The sequence below is a fragment of the Gavialis gangeticus genome, unplaced genomic scaffold, assembly GCF_001723915.1.
Source record: "Gavialis gangeticus isolate Ggan-Ray unplaced genomic scaffold, GavGan_comp1, whole genome shotgun sequence".
Lineage (NCBI taxonomy): Eukaryota > Metazoa > Chordata > Crocodylia > Gavialidae > Gavialis > Gavialis gangeticus.
Window position 1 is genome coordinate 11,354,809 of NW_017729001.1, and position 15,302 is coordinate 11,370,110.

Genomic DNA, 15,302 nt, shown 5'->3' on the forward strand with positions numbered 1-15,302 from the left:
GGGCGCCCTGGTGTCCCGGTGCGGCCGCCGCGCCTTGCTTGTGCCGGGCTGGTGCCGCGCTGAGCCGCATCGGCGCGGGCCGCGAGCAAACCCGGGGAGTGTGGGGCGGCTCCCTAGTGCGCCTTGCCCCCCAACCCATGCGGAGATGCCGCCCGCCCTCGTGGTGGGGGGGGCTCCCGGGCGCCGAGCCTGTTAGCTGCCCACTGGGATGTGAAGGTTCGCGCTCCCCGCCTTCTAACTCCTTGCCCCACGTGTGCCCAGGTAACCATGTGTGATCGAAAGGCTGTGATCAAGAATGCGGACATGTCCGAGGAGATGCAGCAGGATTCGGTGGAGTGCGCCACGCAGGCCCTGGAGAAATACAACATTGAGAAAGACATTGCAGCTCATATAAAGAAGGTAAATGGCTTGTCTGAATGCATTTTTCTCCCTCTTCTGCCTCGGATGAATGCTTGAAGATCCTCTAGTATAGTGGTTCTTAACCTCTTTTGTACCAGGACTCATTTGTAAGAATCAGTGGCCAGTCCTGACCCAGTGCCCCTCACTCCTGCCCCCAGGTACCAGCCCTCAGTGTGTCGGGCAGGGGTAAGGGGGGCCCCAAGAAAAAGCCAGTTTCCCAGGTTTTTCTCCTTTAAGAGAGTATCAAGTTTTTTGTTTTTGTTTTTGTTTTTTTTTAAAGTTTGCTCATGATCCTTTCCTACATTCTTGTGACCCACTTCTGGGTTGTGACCTATAGGCTGAGAAATGCTGGACTAACGCAAGGATAGGCAACCAGTGGCACAGGCACCAGACCGTGGCACGCAAAGGCATTTTCTTGGCATGTGTGCCTTGGGGCAGGTGTTGGGGAAGGGGCAGGGACTGCTACAAGAGTCTGGCCCCTCACAGGCTTCCTGCTGTCTACCTCTAGCCAGCCAACACCACTTTTTAAAGTTGTATACAATTTTGGTACTTGGCCCCAAAACATTGCTGATCTCTGATCTAGTGTGAGAACCCTGGAAAGGAGGGGCTGGGGCTGAAGTCTTTGCAGCTTGACTTGTCTGAAGCTGTTCCTATGAAGAGATTTATTTTTATTTTATCAGTTTTCAGCCAAGAGCTGTACGCTGCCTAGCAACTGTTTCTGGGTTTGGTAAATTTTTCACCCTCTGCTGTTCTTCATAGCTTAGCAACTACAGTTTGTAGAGGCTTTTGAGACCATCAGTCTGAGGTGACAATGAGAGAAGCTGGTCTGCTAGAATAGTGAGACCACTCAAAGCAGTCATTTAACATGACAACCAACACAGGGTAAACAACCACCTAAAATTAAGTGGTTCCTATTCCTTGCTATTCTAAAAGGAATGGCAAAACCCTTCTAGAAAACTTGATTGTAGAAATGAGTGTAGGTTTTCTCCCCTATACACTGGGAATGTTACCACTTTGGCTTACTACAAAGTAAGTGTCTACAAAACTTCAATTTTGGGGGGTTTTTTTGTTTTTTTTCCCCTCTGCTTTGTAGCTTTTTAAACATCTTGGTTTTCCAGAGGAATAGCAAGGATTTGTATATACCAATTCAGAAACCACACAAGTTACAAGTTGTAGTTGCTTATGTACGTGGGTAGAGGGTTGTCTTGAACTAGTGGGGGAGACAGACTTTTTGGCAGGCATGCCACAAATTAACCCTACACCCTCTCCAAGTCCCACTCTGGTCCTCTTTTGTTGACCAAATGGCTGCTGTTTCCTAAGAGGCTTTTTTCTTTTCCTGCTTCCCACTTCATCTGATGCTGTACTGCCTGTGAGCCACACAGGCTGGCTGTGCCTCTTGTGACACCCATGGCACAGAGTGGCCACCCCTGTCTTAAAGTTTTGCAAATAGAGAAGCAACAGCCAAAAGGTCTTGTAGTAATCCAGTGTAGGGGTGCACTGATGAAGACTTTTTTGACCAATACTTATGGCCGACTTATTAACCAGAATTGGCCAATACCAATTTGACTGCTGATTTTTATGCAGCCCGGCAGCTTGGAGAGCTGTGTCTGGTCAGTTAGTCAAGGGGTTGGGGGGGAGGGGTAGATTGAGGCTCCCACAGTGAGTGGGAGGGGAGCTAAGACAGGGGCAGGTGCTGCCCAGCCAGGGCAGGATGGAACTGCATGTGGCTTATTTGGTGGGGGTGGCTCCCTGGTGTGTACACTTCCCCTGGGGGAGGCATGGGGGGCATGAGCCCCTAGGATTTGTGCATGGGTGGGCTGCCTGCTGAGAGCTGGATGCAGCTTGCCAGGCTGCATTCCACGTGCACGGTGCAGCTGCACACATCTATCAGTGACATTATTGGCCACATCATCCAAAAAAAGCCAATTTGCTGATATCAGTTTTCCTCTTATTGGTGGTGATTTATGATAGGGACTGGTATTGGTTACACTGAATTAGAGGTGCATCAATATAACACACTTGCAATGGAAGAGCCATGCTTGGGGCAAGCTTGCTATCAAACTTTTTAGGTTTTGCTAGCCAAAATACATGAAACATCCAGTTTGTATACAAATTTGGACTATTAAGTGACGTGAGAGACTTTGCTTTTAATTGGAATGAGTGAGACTTGACTGTTTACAAAATAACTCAGTAAGACACACCTATGCTTCCACTGCAAATGAGTGCCATTCTGAATATCAATTTTGTGATCTAGCAAAGTATCTTTTCCATAGTTAAACCCTCTGCTTTGTAGTTTTTTGTTTTTCTTTTTTTAAACATCTTGGTTTTCCAGAGGAATAGCAAGGATTTGTATATACTAATTCAGAAACCACACAAATCAGAAGCACCCTGCTCATCTGATTACCCTTCTGGGTGAAAGGGTAGCTTTGGTGGATGGAAAATAATTCTTTTGCCTCCCCTCTTACAGCATTACCTCTTAGAACAGGACCTTTTTAACTTGTGTAGAACTCTACACTTTCTGCCCCCCTTGCCATAAGTCCTACAAGAGCAGAAAAAAGTATGCACTGTTTTATTTTTATTTTTTTAATTCCCTCAATTTAGAACATGACCAAATTTTAAGTTAATACAAACGCACATTTTGCTGAGGAAAAAGATCCTTGGCAAATCCAAAAGTCTCTAGGCAGATGGATTAAGCAGCTAATTCTTCTGATACTAAACTGCAAGTGCCTTTTTTTCAGGAGTTTGACAAGAAATACAACCCCACCTGGCACTGTATTGTGGGAAGAAACTTCGGCAGCTATGTGACTCATGAAACTAAACACTTCATCTACTTCTACCTGGGCCAAGTTGCTATTCTCCTCTTCAAATCTGGTTAGACATGGACTGTACTATCCAAGCTTGCATCCAGTTAAGGACTGCATGCTAATTCCAAATAGAGACTGAAATCTTCAGCCTTCCCCAGGGAACACACTTTGATCAAGCCTCTTGTATTGTTAATGGACAGGGATGTTGCTGTACCAGTTTGTGTTTTCATTGCCACTATAAAAACAAAAAAAAAAAAAGCCAAAGTCTTCGTTGTATTTTATTTGCTTTCAAAAGCTTGTTTCTTTTTTTTCTAGTAAAAAGGTGGAGTTCATTCAGTTGAGTTTATTCCAGCAGTTTTACAGCCATCTAGCCCTCTTATTCCTTTATCATCTTTTGCAATAATACTCACTCTAGAAACAAGTGAAGTACTTTGTGAAGCAAGCTTCGCTTCTTTTAACTATTCAAAGTTTGCTCTCAGGCTGGGGGGAGAGAGCATAAATAAAAGTGCAGCTCTAGTTTCAGTGAACTTAGCCCTGTCCATCCTAGTTTGTACTGCTTTTTTCCTAGTACCTACCAGTTCCTACCTTTTGGGCAATGAAATAATAGCTAACTAGTTTCATTGTTTCTAGATGAGCTGTTTTCTTTCATGGAACTTAATGTTCTCTGCTGTTAGAATGATAAGCCTTTAACTTTTCTCATTTAAGAAATTGATGCTGTATACCTACAAGTTACTGACTACAGAGATCTCTGTATTGTACATAGGACTTAGAATATTTTAAGTATGAGCCCTGACAGTAGCTGCAGCAGGCCAAGTACTACATAATCAGTGAAGACCACTTAAATAAAGCACATTGATTCTGGTTTTATATAGACCAAATTTCTGTACTTCTAATTGTTATAAACTTTTGACAGAAGCTTACAAAAATAACTTTATACTCGGTGTTAAGCCAGCTAGCTCTTGACTGTTGCAGATAAATAGGTATTTTATGCTATTTACAAAAAATAAGAATATAATCAGTATACTGCTGCCTTTCACAGGAACTAATGAAACAACACTAGTCATCTTAAAGGCTAAGAACAGAATTGAAGTACATTCACTTTCAACTTTTGTAAAACTACTGGAGCGCAAACTTGCAGCTATCATCTGTACAGGAAAGTAATGAGGAGATAATATTTTTATGAAATCTGGTTTCCATGATTTTTTTTCATCCTAATATAAGGAAAGTTGTATACTACCATGTATATGTTTACAGTTAAAGGAGGCTAAACGCAAGCTCTTAAGGTATATTGTACATCTATAGCTTAAACAGTAGTGTACAATAACAATTCTGCCTCGTCACCATGTTGAAGTAAATTGATTTTTTTTCAAGCCTTTTCTGTTAGGAAAATGTGCTGCTAAGATTAACTTGCATAGAAACACTTAAGTGTCTGTACCCATATAGGTAAAAGATACTACAAGAAAATGAAAAGCTCTGATTAAAAAGTGAAGTTTACTCTTAAATACATGGGGGGAAAAAAACCCAAAGATTTTCACACATGCCGTTATCATTTCAGATGACATGACAGTAGCTTTCACATCTGTGCTAGAATCTGTATAGAAGAACCTCATCTGAAGGTTAAAGTCCATATCCAATTTTAAATAAACAGTTCAATTACTAGAAGTTTGAAACATGTCACACCTGAAACCTTAACTGAATTTTGCTATGTCCTCATACTATGTTTAAGTCCCAAAACAGTGGCTACAAGGATAAGATTCATCTTTGAGGTCTCTGGCAAAAAAATGCATTTAGGAGTCTTCTGATCCAGAGTTACTTTACTGTGTTCCATGCTCAACAGGCAGAAAGAAACTAGGTCCCAAGTTGATTCAAGACTACTATTTTTCAGTTTATCTGGTGTTTAGATTCTGGGGATAGCTCAAATCTTCCATCATTCTATTCTGCAATCTTGATGGTAAAGTTGTCCCACAGCTTTTAGGTTCTTCACAGGAAACTATCATTAACTGTTCAAAGTACTTTGTGAAGCAAATATCACAGTTTGAAACCCGAGTGAATGGCAACAATGCCAGCAGTTAGATTTCGATATTCTACTTTCAAAAAACCTGCATCTTCAATCATTGCCTTGAATTCCTCCTGAAATATATTAATTGTGCAGTTACATAATCTTACTTCTGTTATTATTTAGAGTTGCCCTCTAAGATAGTTGTCCCCAAGACAATACCAAGGATGTACTTTGCACATTAGACTTAAAGGGTGGTTCTGTATGTATGGTTTGTGGCACTGTGAACCCATCTGTAGCACCACAAACTGCACATACACATGATCCCAGTGGCAGAAGTGGAGCAGCACACATGACAGCACTGTATGCAGTCTAAAACCAGGGCCTGGCCAGCCAGAGCCCTGCTCTGGCTGTTGGCCAGGCTCTGCACACCCAGATTGCTGCTGCTGCTGGAGCACCCTCCCATCAGGACTCTACATGATGCTGCTGAGGCTAGTCCAGGTACTGGTCCCAGCCTCCCCCACCCCACCCAGGGCAATGTACCATGTGCCAGAGTGTGTGTGCAGGGGCATTCCCCAGGGACAACCAGCAGCAGCACAAATATGTGCCACTGCTAGCTGTCCCCAGGGAACACACATTCCAGCTTACAGGGATGTACCCAAAAAAGCCATTTTCTTACTTGAGTTGGAAACTGTCGGATGCTCTCTACAAGGTATTGGTAAGACTTCCAGTCTCCAGCAATAATCTCACCCAGAACTGGGATAACTTGAAAGCTGTATAGATCATAGAGCCTGCCGAGAAAAAAACAAAATATACAAACCAACAGATAACAAAACCCCTCCTAAAATTTTCTCCAAAATAAACTTGGTTGTTTTATATCCTTTTTGCTCTAGATTGGCATGAGATTTAAGCATGTGATAAAAATGGGTTTAGGGATCTACTTTCATGTCATACATACGCTGTATTGGGGCAGCCCCTCAATAAAATGTTGTGAAGGATAATAGTAAGAAAATATATTCTAACCTAGAAATAAGAGGGTTGTTGACTTGACTAAACTCTAGACACAGGAACCTCCCTCCTGGTTGCAGCACACGGTAGGCCTCCTGAAGTGCCTGAGGGAGATCAAAAGTCAGTGAGTACACTGTTTCCTAGGGCAGCATCAGTTCTAGCGATGTCACATGTGGGACTCCTGGATGGTCCACCTGCTATCCAAGCAGAGGAACGAATCTAGGCTGGTTAAAGTCAGAAGAGAATCCTGGGAGTTTAATGGAACCTGGATGATTACATCATTCCTCTTGAAGTCTAAAATTAGCAGCAAGTTGTATAACCTATTAGGCAACATCCCTGCCTAATAAACCCTTTCCTATCAAGCCAAACAGTCCCAACTCCCTTTGGACTAACAATAGGCTCAATACTGCTAAAGACTGCTTTTGTTACTTTGGTTATTTTGGAGACGCTCATATTATTTTCAAGTGAGTGCAGTATAGTAATAAGATGCAATACCTAATTTTTAATTAGCATCTATTTTAAAGACATCAGCCAAGTTACTACCATCTGTCTCCTGAGGTGGGAAGATTCCCCAAACTGGCATAGAATATTCTGTTGATGAATTCTATTCCTTTCTGTCTCAGATTGTAAACTCCCATTTTGAAAGTGAGGCTAGTTGCTTTCAGTCTTTCAGCCTGCATGCTGGAAGGAAATTTCAATGGGTGATGAGATTCCAAAGCCAAACTTAATCTGAGTGGATCTCAGTTAAAGAGGAGTACTTTGGGACGATGGGATAGCTGAAGCCTAGAGAAAAGAGATTTTTCCATCTTCTGGAGAAGGGCTGATAGCAGTGGAATTTTTCCAGTGCAGAACCCACCTGTCCTTACACACATGCATACAAAAATCTATATAGCCCTTTGAAAGCAAAGGCTGAGGGCTCATCTTGACTGAAAAGGGTTTTCTTAAATGTATCAGTTCAGACACAAACCTGACAAAAGGCACTTGATGTCTGAAAGCTTGTCTAACAGGTCTTCCAACTGTGCAGTTGGTCCAACAAAATGTATCACAAAAAATTCTTAACCTCTCAGATATTTCTTTGATGACTGTAGCCACAACAATACTCCAACCCTACTACAACCAATTCTAGCTACTTTAGTGAAGCAGAAAGACTTTGCTCTGTTGTGTAAAGGAATGAGTTAACAGAAGTAAATTGCACCACAGGCCAGGGAGCCTTACAAAGTGATAATTATGCATTTAAAGAGGTGACCAGGTCTCTGAAACAGTGCTTGATCAATTATTTTTGCAGGCAATGGAGTTATAAATAAATCAGTCAAATAGCAGATTTGGATTAGAATGGGTGATATAAATTTACTAATAATGCTAAGTTATGGACTACAGGAAAAAAAAAGGGTAAAGGATATCCAGAGTTCTTTGAATACTCTGTACTATACTTATTACCATGATCTCAATTTTAGCATTCTGATGCCATTATAAAGAATACAATATTTAGCCTCTGGTTTTCATTCAAGCAAGCTGGAGGGCTACATCCCAACTGTATGTGTATCACAGGTTGAGAGATTTTAGCTGATCACAGGAAATGTTCTCTCTGGAGCCCAGAAAGCTCAGCAAAAAACTTTAAAGTTCTTTTCCCTCCAGGTTATGCTGCTCTTGCTTACCTGGTCAATATGAGTTACATTCCGGATTCCAAAGGCAATTGTGTAAACATCAAACTTGTCATCGTCGAAGGGGAGCTCCTCAGCATTCCCAACAACCCAGGACAAGCCTAAAAGTAATAAGGACAAATGTGAACTGCTCCACGTGACATTCCAGAAGACTTTTGGAACACTTGCCTTCCCAAAAGGACTGAATATATGTTGTTTTAAAACCATAATGTGATTCTGCCCCTCGGTAGGGAAGGAATCTTCACTTTAAACCCACAACCCCAAAAGTGCCTGCATCGTGACTGTTTTCCTTCAGACAAAAGTCCAGCAAATTTGTTCTCAACCTTTTTGGACTTTTGTGAATTGAGTGGCCAGACAGGGATAAGCCTGAGCCTGCACCTGTCTGCTTATTTGCTCACACCATCCTTCAAAGGATCTTGGGGCACCATTTCCATGCACTCTGCTTGAGAATCACTGACAGAGTCTGAAAAGAAAGGGGAGTTAAATCTTGGTGTTATGTTCATTTTCTAGAAAGGGATAATACTGGTAGGAGCTACTCTCCTTTACAATTCAGAGAGGGCATGCTGATGTCTGCTTTTATGACTTTCATGAACTGCTGAACACAAGCAATCTAACTTTGAAAGTAGTAGCTAATGCCTCTCTCCTTACAATAGTTTTTCCTTGCCCTCCAGTGCTGGTATTACACTAACAAAATACGTGGGGAGCCAGGGATTACAAGCCAGTCTGACCTTTGAGCTTCTCCTTTTAGGACAGGGATGGGCCAAATGGCAGATCCAGCTGGCCTCCGTTTCCCAGCAGCCCCTCTGCATTACGGTTTCCATGGAGAACCCAGGGGCATGCAGGCAGTGGATCACAGCTCAGCCCCAGCTGTGGACCACACTGTTACCACTGCAAGATCCCAGCTGCAGCCTCAGAGCAGCTCCCCATCCAGCCATGCACCCTGCCAGCACTGCTGGGGCCAGTCTCCCTGGAAACCCTGGCCCCAAGCTGTTGCAGCACCACGGCTCCTGGGGTCTCTATGGAAACCAGCCACAGTGACACGGGCAGGATCTGTTGGGAAATGGAGTTTGTGGTGGGCCACATCAGGCCCACAGGGCAGACTCTGCCTATCTCTGTTCTAGGAGCAGAATCAGCAATTAGTAGGCTGAGAAATGAAAAGTGAAAGAGAGACAAGAGAACAGAGTGGTCAAGGGCCAATCTTACCTAGTTCCCATTCTGTACAGTAGCCTAGCTGACCAAATTACTGCTACCAGAAAGCAGCCTACTTATCTTACAAACAAGTTAGAGGAAAACCATAATTATTAAAAGCATTTGCTATCACATCAACAGAACAAAAAACATCGTACAGGGCTCTGGTGTATGTTTTCCCCTCTCTGCTTAAAAGGAGAAACATTAACTCTGCTTAGTGCTCAATTTAGCGCAATTCCTTTTTAAAAGAAAAAAAAGTTTCTAATTTTTCTTCTCTGCTTCAGAAGCATTAATTATTTCTGTTGGGTTCATTCCCACATCCCACAGTAAGTTCTTTCCCTTCTCTACACAATATGTACACCAACAAGTTACTGATGATAAAAAAAATCATTTATTCTGAAATAAAGACAGGACATTAGGCTATGTTATAACATTACACTGAAGAAACCTATAAGATTTACCATGTGTATTTAAACTTGGTATATCTTATTTAAGGGCTATAACTATAAACTCAGACAGACAGCAGATGGCTATCAGACAAATACTGTCATATAAAACAACTTGATTTTCTTAGGTCTTACTTCTTAAGCCTTTCAAATCAGGATTCGTGTGGTTTCCCAGATAAAGTCTAGAAGTCACTGAATTATTTCACTGATCTGCAAACTAACATTTAAATATGATTCAGTTTCTCGAAGTATTATAATAAATTCATTAACTGTGGGAGATACTATAGCTTTGTTATATGAATTCTGGTTGTCAGGATATTTCATATTAAAGTTAATGAAGGTGCACTGGCACAAAAGATAGCAAGGTTTAGCTCACTGGGTAAAGGAGAATCAACCATTAGGCTTTAGATTAAAATACGAGTTTGTATTTTTGAATGATTTAACATTTAAAAGGCTCACAATACCTGTCTGGATACGACAGCACACAACTGCCCAGGGAAAAGTTACTTGCCGAGTTAGATAAGCAAGTAGAATTTTGTATGGAAGGTGCAACTTGTGATCATTACCTTTACATAATAGATTATTAGGATTATTTTTACATCATCTACTACTCAAAATGTCTCGTGGTCAAAGACCCAGTATTGAAACAACACAATGCAGACTTACCTTCAGTATAGCCAAGATGTTGTGCTTTCTGCTTTCCAACCTTCACCATTTCCTTGTTAATATCACAGATCACCACCTGGGACCCTCCTAGAGGTTTAAGTGCCTCTTCCTGGTAACTCTTAGAGATTTCTTGCCATGATAAATTCTGATGGGATTTCAGCTTCTGTCTGAGCCGATACTCCCGCTGGGAACGAACATAATTGATAAACCGAAAGGCGATGTCACCTGTATTTGTTTTGAAAGGGAGATGCACAGTATGGAATGGTTTCTGATATTGTAAAAATTAAAAGTTTGAGGGAATAGGAAACTGAGACTGAATATTAAATTTAAGTAGAACTAATTGTGGGGATAGTTGGTGGGGGGGGAAGAGAACAAGTCTGCTTTTCCCTTAACTATTAGATGAAACTGAAGTTCTATTTTTTGTAATACTGTAATTCTATATGAAAAAAATCAGAAGTGCTTCAAGACATTAATGAAACGAAGCCTCTATCCCCTTCCCTTCACTCCTGCAATGGGAAACAGAAGTTAAATGACTTGCTTAAAATCATAATAAGCCTGCAACAAATCAGGGAATACAGTAAACGCTTTGTTATCTGGCATGCGTGGGGTAAGGGGGGTACTGGTTATCTAAAAATTCCAGTTATCTGAGAGTTATATTGGCACAAAGCCTGCAGCAACAGCCCGCCCTGACCCAAGCAGATCCCTTCCCCTCCCTCCGCCCCTTCCCCTGCAGCTCCTCTATCAACAGCATCACTAACTAATGTAAACACCAGAAATACTTGATGCATGTGCCACATAGACTCAGCAAAGATTCCATTTGCTAAAGTGAGGATTTGTATTGGGAGATATTGGAAATTCCGGTTAACAAAGTATTTTGGTTAGTAAAATCCCGGTTAACACAGTTTTACTGTACCATTTTTTACTTCAGGCCCATTAACTGCTAGACAGCACTTCCTCTAAACTATTCTTGCTGATATAACAAATATCATTTTGCTTCTTATTACTTATATTCTAATCATTTTCCATTTCCCCAATGCAGATGAACTCATTCAGGCTATTAAGAACCTTACTCAGCAGATAGCACTGCTTAACAACAATACCAGAAACAAAAGTGGCCTTTACCTGTCCCTCCAGCAACATCAAGCAGCTGTGTTCCTGGGTAAGGGTTCATTTGATGCAGTAAGATATCCTTCCATAGCCGGTGAATTCCAAAGCTCATTGAATCATTCATTATATCATACTTTTTGGCCACACTTTCAAACACCTGGTAAACTACATTAAAAAGATATTAAAATGAGACATACATTACCTAGGAATGCCAACATAGGCAGTCTAGAGATGATAAATGACTGCATTTTTCTTCTGCCCACTCTCTCCTTGATCTTCAGCACCACAGTCATTTAAGCCAACTTTTATAAACTCTTAGGCATGGCTGTTATATTTCTCTTGCGAGTTATATCCAAGAAAATGTCCAAGAGATGAGGATTGTGTGTGATGTCTTTTATTAGACCAACTGCTGGAAAAGCTTTTGCACATTAAGGGCCCTTCCTCAGGTCAGTGTTATTATTTAATGTTTGTTGCTATTTAACTGTGTATCAATATTTAATAAACGTTAATTAGCTGCTATTATTTATACTCCAGTACCTCCTACAGGTTAATCGAGTTGTGCAACACCTCCTCTCACCCCCAGTGAGCTCTCGGTATAAAAAGAAACAGAAAGAAAGGGGCAATACAGAGCCAGGGCAAGAAGTGGGCCCAGAGTCACAGCAGCTCGCCGACAAGGTTAGAAACGACCAAGATCCCGCGGTCCTGTTTCGGCCGGTTACGATGCTGGTCTGCTTGTGTCCTGCGCTACACTGAAGCCAGAGTCCCGCCCCCTCCGCCTTCCAGCCCCGACCCCGATCCAAGCTGGTCACCCTCGTCGTGTCACCTCTCTGTTCTTTCTCCGCCTCGGGCACGGTCTGAAACCCTAAGTGTGTCTCCCCCTGAGCGGCCAGACCCCGCGCCCCACCGAGGAGCCCCCAGGCAGCGCTCAGCCTCTTCCCACAACTGCGGCGGAACAGGGCGCGGCTGCGCGCCGCTCCGATGGAAGCCGCCATCTTGGGTAGTGACGTGAGCTTTGCCCCTTGACCTCCGCCTCAACACGCAGGAGCCGCTCTCGTGTCACGTGATTGAAACGTCTTAGCCAATCGGAAGCTCTGCCCGGCAGCGGGAAGGTGAAGTGTGGCTGGAGTAGTCTCACCGTGGGACTGACCTGAGCTGGAGCGCGGGCTAGGCCGCGCCGGGGGGTTACCATGGGAACCATGTATCCGCCGCACCCCTCTGCCCCTGCGCCCCCGCAAGGGCCCTGGGAACAACCGTGGTCCCGCCCCGCCCTGTTGCTCTGCAGTCCGGGACGACGCGGGGCCCATCGCCCCTGCCCACGGCCTCCCACCGCGGGGGTGCGCCTGAGCCCGGCCCCAGCGTGTGGCTCCGTCGGCTTCCGCGGAGCAGGCTGGAGCGAGCCGGCCCTCGCATGCAGGTAGGGCAGCGCTTACAGCTGGCCTCTGAGCTGTGCTGGTGTCAGCTCACTAGTGCCATTGGCTTCCTCCAAAGGGCGTTTGCATCCAAGTGTGACATCTGCCGCAGCCAAGTGAAATGGTGTCGTGGACTGGCCAATGACTTAACCCTGCTCAGGCACGACTGGCTGAAAAACTAGGTGTGGACATGACCTCAAGCCTCATTGTCCTGTTTGCTTTGAAAATAGAATCATAGAAAATTAGGGTTGGATGAGATGTCGGGTGGTCTTGTCCAACCCCCTGGGCTCAAAGGAGGACCATCCCCAGCTCGATCATTCCAGCCAAGGCTTCTTCTAGGTCTTAAAACCTCCAAGGATGGAGCTTCCACCACCCCTGTGGGTAACCTGTTCTAGTGTTTTACTACCCTCCTCATGACAAGTTTTTCCTAATATCCAACCTAAACTTCCTTTGCTGCAACTTGAGGCCATTGCTCCTTGTTCTGTCATCTGCCACCACTGAGAAGAGTCTATATCTTTCAAACCTCCCTTCAGGTCGTTGAAGGCTGTTATTAAATCTCCCCTCAGTCTTCTCTTCTCGAGACTACATAAGCCCAGTTCCCTCAGCCTTTCCTTGTAAATTCTGTTCTCTAGACCTCTAACCTTTTTGTTGCTGTCCGGTAGACTCTCCAATTCTGTAGTGGGGAGGCCAAGGCTGGACACAGTCCTCCAGATGTGGCCTCACCAGCGCTGAATAGAGGGGAAGAATAATTTTCCTCGATCTGCTGTCAGTGCTCCTACTAATGCAGCCCAGTATGCCATTAGCCTTCTTGGCAACAAGTAGCCACTGTTTGCTTGTGTTCAGCTTATTGTCCACTGTAACTCCCACATCATATCATTTTTGGATGCATGAATGTTTTATTGCTCTGTTCTAGCCCAATCTGCTTATTGGCTGTAATAAAATATAATGTTCAGTAGCTACTTAAAATGGGTATTGCAGAATTAGAGGGAGTTCAGAGATGAGCCATGAGACCATTCGAAAAGCTTGGGATAGTTTAAGATAACACAGATAAGAGGCACATAAGAGCCTGCAAAGTAATGAATGATAACAGAGCAGGTAGTTTGAGAAATTCTTGTAGTCTGAGAATAGGAAACCAAGGAAATGTTCAATGAAACTGAAAGATAACCCATTCAGAATTGATCGAATGTGATGCATTTTTTTTATCAAGCTCATGAATCCTAATAGGATGTGGTCAAAGCCAAGACTGAAAGAGGAATTGGGTTTTTATTTGGAGAAGAGGAATATCTAAAGTTGTAATAGTAAGTATTAGCAAAAATAAGAGCCAACATAAAATGTATTTCAGAAGTTAAGTCCATCTCTATCAATTGAACATCAGGAATATCCCCAAAATAGACAGATTATCCTACGTCTACCTTACTGTTTAGTTTTTGATACCTTCCTCTGAAGCACTGGTTGGCAGCAAGTGTTGGAAGTGAAGTAATGGGTTCAATGGGCTGCAGGTTTGATCCAATATGGTACTTTCTGCGTACCTGAGGTGTGTGAAGGGCACAGTGCATTGAGTCTTGTGGGCTTCAGCTACACTTTCTGGCTTTCTCTGCTTACCAAGCTGTTTGCACAGAATGACTTAGATGTATTTTTATATACTTATATGTTGTAAGGAAGATGCCGCCATCTCATATTTTGACACACAACTTGCCTCTTCTAGTTATGAAATTGGCTCTGCATGGGCTTGAGAAACTGCAAGGGCTTGGGAAACTGGTTCTGTTTAGGGCAAGGGCAAACTTTGTAAGCACAAACCTCATAAGCAAATGCATAATGAGGCTGAAGTTGGTTCTTACTGAGCTCTGGGTCAGGCAGGGGCCTGCCCAGGCTTCTTCAGTAGAGTCTCCCAGTGGCAGGGGTGTGTAGTTTGGGATGACCCAAAACGGATTTTGCCTGATGATGATCCCAGCCTGAAATCAGCTCCTTACTCTTGGCAGTGTAATTAGTCCGCAGCCCTGGGGGGTTGGGAGTTGGCAGGCTTGCCTGTGAAAAATGCACTTTGGGTGGGGTGGTCTCTGCCCAGGCAGCTTTGGGAGAGTTGCCCTGCTGGTAGTGGTGTGTGTTTTGGGCAGAGCCGAAGCAGATGTTGTCGGGTAATCCCAGTTTAGTTTGGGCTCCTTATTCAGGGCAATGTACTTGAAACGTGATATTATATTACATGTGTGAGGAGATTCTGACTCTTCAGCATGTTTAGGACCTTCAGCTTTGACTCGGGAACCGGGAATAAGGAGCTGACTTCAGCCTCGCGGTGCTTACCCCGGATGTCAATAGTCCCTTGGCCTGTCATGCGGGGGTTGAACACCGGCCTTACCCTCCCTCCCTCGGTCTGTGGCGCTGTCTGGGGGAGCCCCAGCGGCACTGCGGGATTTCTAAGCTCTGCTTGGCCCTTGCGAAGAGCGCCAGGCGGCCCCGCCCGCGCGGCCGGACTACAGCTCCCGGCGGGCCCGGCGGGCGGGGCCCCTTTATAAAGCTGCATCCGGGGCCTCGGCACTGCTGTCGGCGCCTCGTCGCCATTACGGGGGAGCGGCGGCCGCGGTAGCAGCAGCCCCAGGCCCTGGGTGCGCGGGCGGCGCCGA

The 15,302-nt window shown here is 44.1% G+C and overlaps 2 protein-coding genes across 2 annotated transcripts in view; one reads left to right on the top strand and one right to left on the bottom strand.

The window, feature by feature from the left end:
- DYNLL1 (dynein light chain LC8-type 1) overlaps positions 1–3,467 on the top strand; it is a 3,655-nt gene extending 188 nt beyond the window's left edge. The window contains exons 2-3 of the mRNA XM_019506802.1: positions 262–399; positions 3,138–3,467. Coding sequence (XP_019362347.1) covers positions 268–399; positions 3,138–3,275 — 270 coding nt within the window. The 5' untranslated portion in view covers positions 262–267 and the 3' untranslated portion in view covers positions 3,276–3,467. The remainder of the gene's footprint in view (positions 1–261; positions 400–3,137) is intronic.
- A 943-nt stretch (positions 3,468–4,410) lies between these two features.
- COQ5 (coenzyme Q5, methyltransferase) lies at positions 4,411–12,284 on the bottom strand. The gene is made up of 7 exons (XM_019506798.1): positions 12,099–12,284; positions 11,291–11,440; positions 10,169–10,393; positions 7,863–7,969; positions 6,223–6,311; positions 5,879–5,990; positions 4,411–5,333 (listed from the first exon to the last, which is right to left on the bottom strand). The coding sequence occupies exons 1-7, from the start codon at positions 12,265–12,267 to the stop codon at positions 5,232–5,234; spliced, it is 954 nt and encodes a 317-aa protein (XP_019362343.1). The 5' UTR covers positions 12,268–12,284; the 3' UTR covers positions 4,411–5,231.
- Between the last annotated feature and the right edge of the window lie 3,018 nt (positions 12,285–15,302).

Excerpts from the sequence above, each read along its gene's own strand:
- COQ5 (XM_019506798.1), bottom strand. The coding sequence starts at position 12,267 with ATGGCGGCTTCCATCGGAGCGGCGCGCAGCCGCGCCCTGTTCCGCCGC. Across the intron at positions 11,441-12,098 it reads GGCGGAGAAAGAACAGAGAG|TTTACCAGGTGTTTGAAAGT; the intron begins GTGACACGACGA and ends TTTTTAATGTAG. Across the intron at positions 5,991-6,222 it reads AACAACCCTCTTATTTCTAG|GCTCTATGATCTATACAGCT; the intron begins GTTAGAATATAT and ends TTTTCTCGGCAG.